We start from the raw sequence: 14,558 nt of genomic DNA on the forward strand, positions 1-14,558 counted from the left end.
CGCAGAACTTGCAGGATTCATATTTAAACAGTCTTTTTGTGGTCAAGTATTCACAGACGCTAGTCTACATCACGATTTGATTTAAGTGTACAACCTGATTTTTATATATTCATCAAAAATTTGACAAATGCCGTGTTCTGCAGTAAATTCAGTTTTTATGACTGGATTTCGCATCCACGTTTTCCACATCGCGGAAATCATAGGGCCCTATATGTTATCATAAACAAATTACACACATAAATTCTGAGCAATGCACCAAATTATCTCCTGGTCTGCTAATTTCTCATCTTTTTTGATAGGACTACTTATCAAAATAGCTAGTAATATTATTCACTCATTTGAACGTTGCCAAAAATCTAGAATTTGAGATCATGTTTTTGACTTTTTAAAGTATTAGTGTCATTTTCAAAATCCGCCAACACCCTTGACAATGGATAAACAGTTTATTTGTGAGAAATAAACTGTGCATGTGTCATTTAAATGATATCAGCATTGAAAAACGTAAATAGGGGAGAGCGGGAACGCTTTTTGACTTTCTCCGTTTGTGTAAATCCACTTGGGGTTCTTTTTTCTTGATTTACCCCGAAAGAATGGAAGTGAAATGTGACAACATGCCCCATAGGTGGGGTACATTGTAACATGACCAAATAACAGCTTAAAATGTTACCTGATATAATAAAAAAATATACAAGACAAACTAAAATATTTTGTCAACAAAATACAATTATTAACTTTTTAAAATAAAATAATGACATTTTTTAATCATTAAAAATATACTCATTTTTGAGTTTGACAACAAACATATAGCTAAATACAGCTATACAGCATAGTTCAAAACACAATAATTATGAATAATTTCTGAACATCAACTCTCAGTCATTATTCACCCTTTTCTCATGGTTTCTCAAAAGAATTCATAAAAGTACAGAATATAATGCCATATAATGCGGCTTGTATCTTCTGCTGGTTAGATCAGCATTAAAGAACCATCTCAACTGTTAAATAACAGATATAAGATTATAATAATATCCTATATATCTTATTTTAAATAAACACAAAAAACAGAGATGAAAACTAAACTTGAGTAAGAAATTTACTTTACTTAATTTGCTATGGTTAAATACATGTTCAGTAATATCTTCCAGAGATTATTTAATTTTGCCGCTATTCTTTCTCTAAATAATGTTGATATTACAACTAGTAAATACACTGAGTTTCGTCATTCTGGAATGTGTGGAAAGGGTTAAAACATGCGGTTGTGCCCTACTGTGTAAAATAAGTGTTTATTAAATCCAGCCATTTTCTGTTCACCTTATTTGTTTTCAGAGGTGGACAGTAACAAAGTACATTTGCTTGAGTACTGTACTTAAGTACACTTTTTGAGTATCTGTACTTTACTGAAGTATTATTTTTTTAGGGAAACTTTTACTTTAACTTCACTACATTTGAAAGACAAATATCGTACTTTTTACTTCTCTACATTTCTATCAAGGTCCTCGAAGTAGAAAATAGTTTCTGTAGCAGCTTTGCAAGTCAGTGGATGATTTTTTTTCTTCTTTAAAAGTTTTTTGCAAAATGTAAATGTCTGGGAGAAAGAGAAGCAGACATATGGATGAATCTGAAAAAGCATGATGAAAGAGTTGAGTTCTGTCTGTTTTTTTGTGCCTCTGAGATGCCAGGGCACGAGTACTGAAAAGAGCTTTCTTTTGTTTTATTTCACATAAAATTTTCATTTTGGAAAGTATTCACGTAAACAAAGTTGATTATGTCTTAAAGAGCACCTATTATGGCATTTAAAATTTTCCAAATATTGTTTTAGAAATCCCCAACAACAGTTTTGCATGCATGCAATGACAAAAAAGACTTTAGTTTTCTTATAATATGCATTTATTTTTACCTGTTTTGACAGCGATTCTCAAATGATTCCTTTAGTGATTCACTTTTCAAAACCCCGCCTTTACGTGAGTATAATCTGTGGTGATTGGTCCGATGACCCAGTCAGTTGTGATTGGTATAGTCTGTGCAGATATTTTCGGAAACGGAACGCCCATCACCATAAATGGTTTAAAGCTTTATTTGTTTAAATTAGCTCAAATGACTGTCAGATGTAAGTAATTACCATGTCAATCTATACATCATTTAAAAGATCTAAGAGTCAAGCTTCCATTTTTTACCTCTGTTTTATTCTCAAAGTCTTATAGTGACAGTAATTTGTTAATATGTGTCAGGAGTTATGAATATGAAAACTGCATCGGTACCGTTTGATTGTAATATGAGCCTCAGCTGATCTCATTCATAAAAAACTCCTCTATTCTCCTCACGAAGACTCGCGACAAATCAACATCCCTCAGGGCTTTTAGTTCAAAAGTGTGCAGATGAGGAGAAATATTGATAGATTCTCATATGTCTGTGTCAAACTTCTAAACAGAGGAGTATTTTTTATTCAATACTTCCTCAAAATGCGCAGATGTAGCCTAATCATGAGCGATTGAGTCTCTTATGTGTTGTTTTCAATTCATCCTGGCAGCCGGAGGGCGCTCTGTGCACATGTAATCCATATATGGTACAGACAGACGAAGAAGATACCATGTGCCATAATAGAAGTCCATAATAAAAGCTTCCTGAGATCGCGAAACATGCAAATAGAGACATTTGAAGACTAATAAACACACAATCGCGACGATGTATGGTTTGTCTTCAAGCCACTTAGTCTTCAAATGCTCATCCTTGGGCAGATGAAAAAAGTTTGCTTTTGAGTCGCACTTCAGAACAGCGTCTCATCGCCATGATGTTTTCTAGTTTTCACTGGCGTCTCGTGGCCATGATGTTTTCTAGTTTTCACTGGCGTCTCGTCGCCATGATGTTTTCTAGTTTTCACTGGCGTCTTGGAGCGCAATAAGTGGGTGTATCGTATTCAAAAACCTTGACAAGTTGACGTCATCTAGTCAGAGAAAAAGAGTCGACTCTTACTTTTGAAAGAAAATAACTATATATACGGTGCACTGTCATATTTCAAACTTTGCAGGATGTTTTTGTTCACTTAGATCTATGTTACACACTACATGAAAGGTACATTTCAAAATTCCATGATAGGTGCTCTTTAAGTGAACGTAAACAGTTGGGGGAATATCGGATGTGTATCAGTGTGTAGGATTTGTGCATTCTGTCTTGAAGTGACAGCAGCTTTGTAAAACGTTTAAGTATTTAAATTAGTTCAAGGTGGTCATATGCTAGCATGTCGGATGGACCATCACTGACTGGCTTAAACCACCATGGCATAGCGTGCATTTATACAACAATAATAAAATAATGCATTGACATAAAAAAGGAAAATTACTTTTAAAAGCAAGTACTTCTGTACTTTTACTTAAAGCTACACTGTGTAACTTTTTTAGTTTATTCTTAGCTAAAAACACTTAGTTCTTTCAAAAATATATGCGCTCATTAATGTATATTTGCTTCTTTCAAGTATTAAAGTATTCTCGTAAGTTTATAATATGCCATTGAAAATACATACGGGTGAGGGGTTCGAATGCGGGTCGCCATGTTGCCCCTCCATCTTGAAAGTACATTAGCCGAAGAGGGACATACCCGTAAATTCAAGCTTCGCCTTTCGCGTTTTAACACTCGATGGCACCGTGTCGAATGTGGACGAGGTCGAACTGGAAACCATGTTAATCTTGGACTAAATCGGCCACCGTAGGAGTTAAAATGAAATCGGAAACTAATAATATTCACTGGATGGTAATATACCTTTTCACCGCTAGATGGGGGAAAATATCACACAGTGTAGCTTTAAAGGGTTAGTTCACCCAAAAATTAAAATTCTGTCATTAATTACTTACCTTCATGTCGTTCGACACCCGTCAGACCTCCGTTCATCTTCGGAACAGAAATGAAGATATTTTAGTTGAAATCTGATGGCTCTGAAAGGCCTCCATTGGCTCAATGCACGGTTCACTCTCAAGACCCTTAAAAGGCACTAAAGACGTCGTTACAAAGTCCATCTCACTACAGTAGTTCTACAATAACTTTATGGAGTGACGAGAATAGTTTTTGTGCGCAAAAAAACCCTAAATAACGACTTATACAGTGATGACGATTTCAAAACACGGCATCATGAAGCTTCGAAGCGTTATGAATCAGCGAGTCGAATCATGATTCGGATCGCGTGTCAAACTGCTGAAATCAGTTGACTTTGGCGATTCAAACCGCTGAATCGACTCACTGATTCATAACACTTCGAAGCTTCATGATGCCGTGTTTTGAAATCGGTCATCATGATATAAGTCGTTATTTAGGGTTTTTTTGCGCACAAAAACTATTCTCGTCACTTTATAAAGTTATTGTAGAACCACTGTAGTGAGATGGACTTTGTAACAACGTCTTTAGTGCCTTTTAAGGGTCTTGAGAGTGTAAAGTGCCATTGAGCCAATGGAGGCCTTTCAGAGCCATCAGATTTCAACTAAAATATCTTCATTTGTGTTCTGAAGATGAACGGAGGTCTGACGGGTGTCGAACGACATGAGGGTAAGTAATTAATGACAGAATTTTCATTTTTGGGTGAACTAACCCTTTAAGTATAAATAGTTTTTAACAACTTTCACTTGTAACAGAGTAATATTTTACCAGTTGTACTTTTACTTTCACTCGAGTAATAGAGTTGTGTACTCTGTCCACCTCTTGTTTTCATTGAATTATGCATTATATTGTCCACTTGCTCTTTAGATATCATGATAAATGCTGCTTTCACAGGGTCCCTACGCAGTTGGGAAAAGAATGGAATTTGAATCACTTCCAAGTCTGGAAATGGACATTTCTAAAAGGAAATGTCATACTCTCTCTTTCTTTATGTCTCTCGTTGTGTGAAAGAGGCGTCTTCCTGTGCGACAGACGCACACACACACATGTAAACAAGCTGCTTTCGTAGTGCGCCAGCGCCCGCCGCGATGAACTCGAAGCTGTTGTCGACTACAATGTGGCCCCCCCCAAGAAGATGGGCCCCGCGATTCGATCCGGACGGCAGGGGTAGGAAGGTACGTAGGGTGGCAACATTTAATTTATACATTGCAAATGGACCAAGACCGAACAAGCTTCTCTGTGAGGAAGTCACAGGCTGAAATGTTTCTCCATTACAGGGAGAATGTCGAGAATGTGGTCTGGGCAAGTTTGCGCGCTCGCTTTCGAGTTGCATCGGAGTTTAAAAGCTCCTTGTGTTTGTTGGCACAGTAGCGGCATGTGCGAATACGTGTACGTTTGCAAGGATTTATGCACATGCATGTGTGTTCGCATGTTGGCAGGTTGGAGTGTGATATATAGTCGCTCTGATAGCCTGTGGGGGAGGCTAACACTTTCCTCTTCATTTGTTTTCTCTGCACATTCAGCACGGACAGCTGTACCGTGTCAAGCCGGGATACTTTAGGACTGATTTGTGGGCTGCTTTCCTGTAGGGTTAGACCTCCTCTAGATTTTGTTAAACATAAACCCAGCGGTTCTTAACCTGCTTTGCTTCTGGACTCGGTTGTTTATCACGCAATGTCAACAAATTGACCTAATTCACTTTCTTAATGCCTTTTCCTGGTCGTATTATGCACGATATTCCAAAGGATAAATATTTGTCTTGCTCCACCTCTAAAACGTCTTTCAAGTTCGGATGATGTCACCAAGACCTTTTTTTATTTTTATTATTATACACAATTCAATCCGTTTCTGATGGATAAAAGCCCAATAACTTGTTTGTGCTTGGGTGGTTGGAGGCTCATTAACATTTTTGACGATCTCCTCGGTTTCTCTCGAATGTAAATCGAACACTCGTACACAAACATACCGTGACTTTTTTATGTTTTGGGGGAGATTCTTGGCAGTGAACTGATATAAATGATGTTAAAAATTATCCAAAATAAATGTTTGAGCAAGTACATAACCAGCCAGTGTTCAAAATCGTCTCCTTACCTTAGCCCGATTCAGAAGGGTAAGCTTGTAATATTGTGTTATAATTTGAGGGGTACTGAATTCCCATGGGCAATTCGAGTAGGGACGCACCAAAATGAAAAATCTTGGCTGAATGTTTTTTTTTTTTGCCAATTTTTTCACCATTGCATAAATTAAATAGTAATAATGTGCTTTTTACTTTTTTGTCTTGCTTTTTTTAAAGAAAAATAATTTACAAAATTTCTATTTAAAAATATTTATTTAACACAACAAATGAAAATTCTTGGCCGAATGTTTTTTTTTTTTTCATTTATTTTGCCAATTTTTTCACCATTGCATAAATGAAATAGTAATAATGTGCTTTTTACTTTTTTGTCTTGCTTTTTTTTTAAAGAAAAATAAATTACAAAATTACAATTTAAAAATATTTATTTAACGCTGAACATTTTTTAGCATTCCAGCAGACATTATACAAACAAAGCACAATATAATTTAAAATAAATGTAAAAATAAAAATATTTTTATTTGGCCATCTTAAATTCTCTTTGGCCTATTATGCCTACAGGTATCATAATCAAATCACTGAGGGTGCTCTAGTGCAGATACGGCTAACATGTACAGTGAGATATTTAAGATTATTTAGAATTTCAAAAATATTTTGCAACAAATATTTTTCTATTAATCTATTAGTCTGTCTTTGCATTGCTTTAATGCGTTACTATTTCACTGTCACTTCCTAAACTTTGCAGCGTGCAATTGGCAATTAATCCTTTTTGCAACATGGAAAAACAATACTTTTATTAAATGGATTATATTTGGCCTGTGCGATATTGAAGAAAATTGTACATCAACAACAACCAACAACAACAACATACCTGGTATAAATGCACAATAATGGATATAGAATCAAATTGAATCAAAATAGAATCGAATCGCAAGCTTGTGAAACGAATCGAATCATGAAATGTGTGTCAATACCCATCAGCCCTATAATGTTTTATAGAACTATATCTTTATCGTTATGATTATAGTAATCATCCTTAGCGTGAACGGGCCTTTACAGCGATAAAAATGAAAGGTTAAGCCTACCAATCTCTGTTTATCCACTGGGACATTATTGCTCATTTCTATACATTGTAATTTTCTTTTTCTGCGGCCCAGAACACTTTCCTCTATCCATTTTGATCATGTGACTGCGTCTGTGATGAGCGGCTGATGTCACTTGATATAATAAAATACATTTTGGAACTCATTAAAAATGCTAAATATAAGTTAAATAAAAATAATTGGTAACATGGGGAGCACAAATTCACTTTTAACTACGACTTTTGCATCAATAAACTCATAAATCAATAGTAAGGTAGTTTAGTTTAGATATTAGGTAGTATTATGGGATGTAGAATATGTTAAACAGACAATATCCTAGTAATATGCATGATAATAACTAGTTAAGAGTGAGAATTGGACCTTAAAATGAAGTGTTAACAAATAATTTTTTGCACTAGGCGATTTTGCATGTTTAAAATCTAGTATGGCCACCCCTCTCCTCACTCTCTCTTGGTCCTTTGGTTTAATTTTGCACTCTGACTCTCTGTTTTTGCTGAATCAGCTCTTTCTGTCCCCTCATTTGCTTGTGACATGCTGGCATTACTCACACAAACACAGCCGAGTGAAAGGTGCCACAGGTCACTGTCATAACCCTGAGATGTCCTTTTATAGTGCAGGAAACCACATTAGTCTACCCCTCCGCCTACATAACCGGTTTAACATTTCCCTATCAATTTGACTGTTTTGAAAACCTCCAGATGGATGGAAGTATTAGCTTAAAGGAACATGCCACTATTTTTGAAAATAGGCTCATTTTCCAGCTCCCCTAGAGTTAAACAGTTGAGTTTGACTGTTTTTGAATCCATTCAGCCGATCTCCGGGTCTGGCTGTAGCACTTTTAGCATAGCTTAGCATAGATCATTGAATCTGATTAGACCGTTAGCATCTCGCTCAAAAAAAGACCAAAGAGTTTCAATAGTTTTCCTATTCAAAACTTGACTCTACTGTAGTTACATCGTGTACTAAGACCGACGGAAAATGAGAAGTTGTGATTTTCTAGGCTATGATTTTGATATGGCTAGGAACTATACTCTTATTCCTGCGTAATAATCAAGGAACTTTATGCTGTCCCATGAGTGCAGCGGCGCAATGATATTTCATAAATAGTCCCAGCACGCTCTCTGTGTAAGCAGGTTGTCATGTTGGTTATGTTGATGGAAGTTAGCCTATTTTCATGCGCTGCGTAATATCCTTTTTAAGATATAATTTTGACTTTAAATCCAAAATGTTGAATTTTTATCTCAGAAGTCCTAATTTCAACTGTTCATCTCACAATGACTTAGCATGTCATATTTTTGACTTCTCTAATAATGAGTACATTTAAAATCATATTTTCAAAATGTTTCTCTTTATTATGACTTAGCATGTCATATTTTTGACTTTTTATCTAATAATGAGGACATTTAAAATCATATTTTCAACATTTTATCTTATAATTATGACTTAGCATGTCGTGTTTTCGACTTTTTATTTCACTATTTTGACTTTTAAAATCATATTTTTGACTTTTTATCTAATAATGAGGACATTTAAAATCATATTTTCAACATTTTATCTTATAATTATGACTTAGAATGTAGTTTTTTCGACTTTTTGTTTGACTATTTTGACTTTTAAAATCATATTTTAGACTTATCTAATAATGAGTACATTTAAAATCATATTTTCAAAATTTTTCTCTTAATTATGACTTAGCATGTCATATTTTTGACTTTTTATCTAATAATGAGGACATTTAAAATCATATTTTCAACATTTTATCTTATAATTATGACTTAGCATGTCGTGTTTTCGACTTTTTATTTCACTATTTTGACTTTTAAAATCATATTTTTGACTTTTTATCTAATAATGAGGACATTTAAAATCATATTTTCAACATTTTATCTTATAATTATGACTTAGAATGTCGTTTTTTCGACTTTTTGTTTTACTATTTTGACTTTTAAAATCATATTTTTGACTTCTCTAATAATGAGTACATTTAAAATCATATTTTCAAAATTTTTCTCTTAATTATGACTTAGCATGTCATATTTTTGACTTTTTATCTAATAATGAGGACATTTAAAATCATATTTTCAACATTTTATCTTATAATTATGACTTAGCATGTCGTGTTTTCGACTTTTTATTTCACTATTTTGACTTTTAAAATCATATTTTTGACTTTTTATCTAATAATGAGGACTTTAAAATAATATTTTCAACATTTGATTTTCTAATTAGGACTTAGCATGTCGTATTTTTGACTTTTTATCTCACTATTATGACTTAAAATCATATTTTTGACTTTTTATCTAATAATGAGGACATTTAAAATCATATTTTCAAAAATGTTTCTCTTAAGTATGACTATGATAATTGAAATGAGCTGATCAGTAATATAGTTGAATATTTAGTGAATACAGCCTCTTATTTACATGAGGTAAACATAATGCTGCTTATATATAATCGCTGCCGAAATAACGGCCCATTTCAAATGTTTACGTGCTTTTCTTATTATTATTTTTTGTGCAGTGATGAAATACATTGCTCCTGTAAATACTTGCCAGCATTTCAGTTTCAGCATTTCAGGCTAGTATCTTTAAAATGCATCCAAATTACAGCGAAGCACAACCGTACAGTGGTCAAAAGGGATATAAACAGTGAATTTTGAAGTGATATACTCTTATAAATTCAGAGATGTGGATTCGGACGGCAGTTAAATTACCACACGACCTTGGCGTTTGTCAAAAAACAGTAGGTTATTCGGCCGGGGATTTTTATGCAGGTGCTGGGAGAAAAACACTGACATTCTGGATTCGGACGCCAATAAAATCGACCCCACCAGAAAGACTACAGTCACCACATGCTCATGTTTGCTCTGTCCTGAATAGCTGATGTTTTCCAGTCTTGATTTTTTTTTGTTCGTCACCAAAAGGAAAAGGATCGAATCCGAGGGCAAAGATCTTATGCTCTCTGTGGGATTGTAAATGACCTATTTACATTCTAACTATCCGACCTAAACTGCTGTCTAAGCACGATCAGGCATGGCTGGGGATTATTGATACCACAAGGTGTTTTCTGTGCTTCTAAGATCAAATTTATATTCAAAACAGCAACAGCTGAAAAACGAAAACTGATGAGCTCAGGGGAAGTTATTTAAGAAGGCAACAGGAAATGCAGTGTTTAGGTGTGAGGACGTGCTTTACATTCAACCTCAGAGAGACGGAGAAAGACATGGCATGCTCTGTGTGTTTGAGTGAAGCTGGATAGTGCTCATCACACACTTTCCTCCTTCACTAGTGTTTAAAAGCATCCCATGATGCACCTCAGGAAGTTGGTTTATGGCTGTCATGCAAGTTTTTATTTCTGTCACTACATCACTCCCATATTTTCATTTTAAAAGGTTTCATTTAAAGGCACAATATGTCATTTTTGTGGCTAGAGGTCGCTTATTTAAAACAAAGGCGTAGTTTGATGACGCCTAGATTTCACAGAGCTTTTATTATGACACACAATGTTTCCCCTAGGATTTTTTAGACCTCCCGAAACTATTAGTGTTGCGGAGCGGGAGTGTCACGGATACGTGGTGTTGTGATAGACGCGGTGCGCAGTAGGCAGTAAATTTTGTAAATAAATTTAAACATTTATTTATACATCACACAACTATTTAGAACACAAAAAAGGTCGGCTTTGCTTGAGTTGTTTCTTTCTCCCGATTTTGTTCCTTTTAAGAAAAAAAACATCCAGGTTTGTCACCTTTCTCCATTCCTCTTTGACATTTTTACCACTAAAGTTACAACATGAAGCTCGCAAATCCATTTTTTGAAAAAATATATATTTCAGGGCTCAATGCTAAGGATTTTTTTCAGGGGTTCAAATTTGAAACTCAAAATTTTCACTGGCCCCACCATAAAAAAACTAGAACCTAGTATTGTTTTTGAGCCATGTAACCTTAATAAATAAGGTTATGACTCTCAAAACTTTTTTTATATTGTTAAAGACAGTCAGTAGATAATAAAATAAGAACAAATAATTAAATTACGAGCAAAAGCGCAAATAAATACAGCAGAACAAACATATACAAATGAAATAAAAAGTTATTTTCATGTTGGTCTAAACTAGATTGTCAGGTACAAAAATAGTAATCAAATGTAAAATATCACAATAAAATTATATGACACTGCATATAAATATAGATTAACCCTTATTAAAGTTATTCAGTCAAGAGCAGCGAGTGTCTTTTGTTATCTCAATATTTATATAGCCAATAATGACGATATTTTCCGGCTTTCCATGTTTTCACTGTGATATGGTAGGGGGCGTTATTGGGCATCTCCTGGACGAGTACAGAATCTCCACATCAAAACACAGCCGAAGAAGAAGCAGCAACGTGTGATATCATGTGTAAGCAGATGCATGTGTAAAATAACGCGATCGTCAACATTAAACAGCATATAAATCAAAACTGCCTAATGTTACTGAATGAAATGTCGCCCCAGGACGAGCTACAGGACTGTGAAGCTTTGGGGTGTTTATGAACTCCATCTACTCCATCTGTGTTTTTGATCATTGTTCGGACGTAGTCTTTTACAAAAACCTGATTTTGCCTTAACGTAGTTGCCTTTAGCCTGACGTCGTCATACTCAATTCTAGTCAGAGTCTGATCTGCTCAGTTGGGCTGTGATTATGGGGCGTGTTTCAACCGAACCAGGAAAGACCTCAATTGGATAGACCTACAACCAATCAGAGCAACGGAGCGACGCATAACGTTAGTTGTCAAATGTCAACAGAACTCAACTGCACTGTGTTGCCAAGTCCGCGGGTTGAAGCGACCCCAATTATGTGATATACAGACCCAGGAATGGGAATTTTAGCAGGAAGCCCTGGCAAAATAACACATATTTTACCCCCCAAATGCCTTTTTTTCCCGGAGAACTCCCCCCCCCCCCCCCCCCCCCCGGAAAGCTATTGGGCTTGTTTTTGGCTAGTTTTGAGTAGCAATTGGGCGGGTTTTGTTGTAAAAACTTGTCAACCCTGTCTGCACGCACGCTGGAATAAGTAACGTTAGAAGAATAAGATGAGTGTAAACGATCTTTGCCGGTGTTTAAGGATACACAGAGTACTTACCAACACGATCATCATTTCTGAGAGATATAGTGAAGGTGAATGCATATACCAACAAGTTCTCCGTTTAGGATTAGAACAAATTCAACCCAAGCCTCTTTGATGACGTGGATGATTACGTTACTGTTGATCATCTGTCCATCATCATCTAAAGCCCGCCCTGACAATTTGATTGGTCCGAACAGTTTCTGTTCAGGCATAATTACTCCTCTACGGATCAAGTCCAGACCGAACTGCCCGAGTAAATGTGGGCGGGGCTAAGTTCTGCTGGCATCCAGGCTAGGTTTTAATGGCAGGTTAAATTCTAATCCCCGATTTATTAAATTTATTAAACACAACCCGATATAAAATAAAGCCCAGATCAACAAATCCTAGATTAGCTCTAAACTGAGCTTAATTTAATCCTTGTTGGTGCAACTCACCCATAATATATTAAAGCGTCTTTGGCGTTTCCATGGTTTCTACAAAATACAACTGGGTAACGCGCGGACATGCTCTGTGTCCTGGTTAAAATGGCTGATTTCTCCGGATTTAAACATTCCTGGAAACATTTGGGATAGTGTAAATACACAAGTCAACAAAATATACAACAGTTCTTTTTGGATATTTGAATACAATAATCTTACATATTGTGCCTTTAACTGTTCAGCCAGGTCCTCTTCTGACCATTTCAAAATATAAAAAAACAACATTTCTAAGCATTGATTTGATGCTCTTTATTATTACTATGTAAATAAGTTGTCTTTCAGTATACTTTCTTCAGAGATTTCTAATTTATCATTTCTCTCCTGATCAACTCGCTCCGTGTTCACTTCATCTCAAAATTATTTTATTGTGCTTTTAAGTAATGCCAATCTCTAGAAAAATAAAATTATCTAAAAATAATACAACAGTATTATTTCTCCAATAATACAATTGTTTATATTTCACTTTCAATAATGCAACAGTAGTTTATTATTTTTTTCTTAAAACATAAACGTGCTTTATTAAAACACTTATATTAGCCTAAGGCCAAGCATGTGTGTGTGTGTATGTGTGTATATATATATATATATATATATATATATATATATATAAAAAATCATACTTTTTTTGTAACCAATCCAACACTTGCGTTATTTGGCTGTGGCTGTCATACATTTTTGTAAATATATATGTTGACCACAGACCTTATTTCAGCTATTTAATCAGAAACCCATTGACCTCGGGACGATGGAACTGAAAGTGCTAAAGTGCTAACTCGCTTCCGCATTTTGGCCTACCTATCTATCTATCTATCTATCTATCTATCTATCTATCCACTTATCTATCTATCCACTTATCTATCTATCTATCTATCTATCTATCTATCTATCTATCTATCTATCTATCTATCTATCTATCTATCCACTTATCTATCTATCCACTTATCTATCTATCTATCTATCTATCTATCTATCTATCTATCTATCTATCTATCTATCTATCTATCCACTTATCTATCTATCCACTTATCTATCTATCTATCTATCTATCTATCTATCTATCTATCTATCTATCTATCTATCTATCTATCCACTTATCTATCTATCTATCTATCTATCTATCTATCTATCTATCTATCTATCTATCTATCTATCTATCTATCTATCTATCTATCTATCTATCTATCTATCTATCTATCTATCTATCTATCTATCTATCTATCTATCTATCTATCCACTTATCTATCTATCTATCCACTTATCTATCTATCTATCCACTTATCTATCTATCTATCTATCTATCTATCTATCTATCTATCTATCTATCTATCTATCTATCTATCTATCTATCTATCTATCTATCTATCTATCTATCTATCTATCTATCTATCTATCTATCTATCTATCTATCTATCTATCTATCTATCTATCTATCTATCTATCTATCCACTTATCTATCTATCTATCTATCTATCTATCTATCTATCTATCTATCTATCTATCTATCTATCTATCTATCTATCTATCTATCTATCTATCTATCTATCTATCTATCTATCTATCTATCTATCTATCTATCTATCTATCTATCTATCTATCTATCTATCTATCTATCTATCTATCTATCTATCTATCTATCTATCTATCTATCTATCTATCCACTTATCTATCTATCTATCTATCTATCTATCTATCTATCTATCTATCTATCTATCTATCTATCTATCTATCTATCTATCTATCTATCTATCTATCTATCTATCTATCTATCTATCTATCTATCTATCTATCTATCTATCCACTTATCTATCTATCTATCCACTTATCTATCTATCTATCCACTTATCTATCTATCTATCTATCTATCTATCTATCTATCTATCTATCTATCTATCTATCTATCTATCTATCTATCTATCTATCTATCTATCTATCTATCTATCT

The 14,558-nt window shown here is 34.5% G+C and overlaps 1 protein-coding gene across 4 annotated transcripts in view; it reads left to right on the plus strand.

Annotated features, from left to right (window-relative positions):
• rbms1b (RNA binding motif, single stranded interacting protein 1b) overlaps nucleotides 1-14,558 on the plus strand; it is a 123,816-nt gene that overhangs the window by 15,664 nt on the left and 93,594 nt on the right. The window contains exon 1 of one of the 4 annotated variants that reach the window (XM_079821427.1): nucleotides 4,877-5,036. The exons of 2 other annotated variants lie outside the window; for them this stretch is intronic. In XM_079821427.1, the coding sequence (XP_079677553.1) occupies nucleotides 4,950-5,036 (87 nt within the window). In that variant the 5' untranslated portion in view covers nucleotides 4,877-4,949. Of the gene's footprint in view, nucleotides 1-4,876; nucleotides 5,037-14,558 lie in introns of those variants that run through there. One more of the 4 variants, XM_079821426.1, reaches the window with a different exon arrangement.

This window comes from Gobio gobio (genome assembly GCF_949357685.1).
Source record: "Gobio gobio genome assembly, chromosome: 7".
NCBI lineage: Eukaryota > Metazoa > Chordata > Actinopteri > Cypriniformes > Gobionidae > Gobio > Gobio gobio.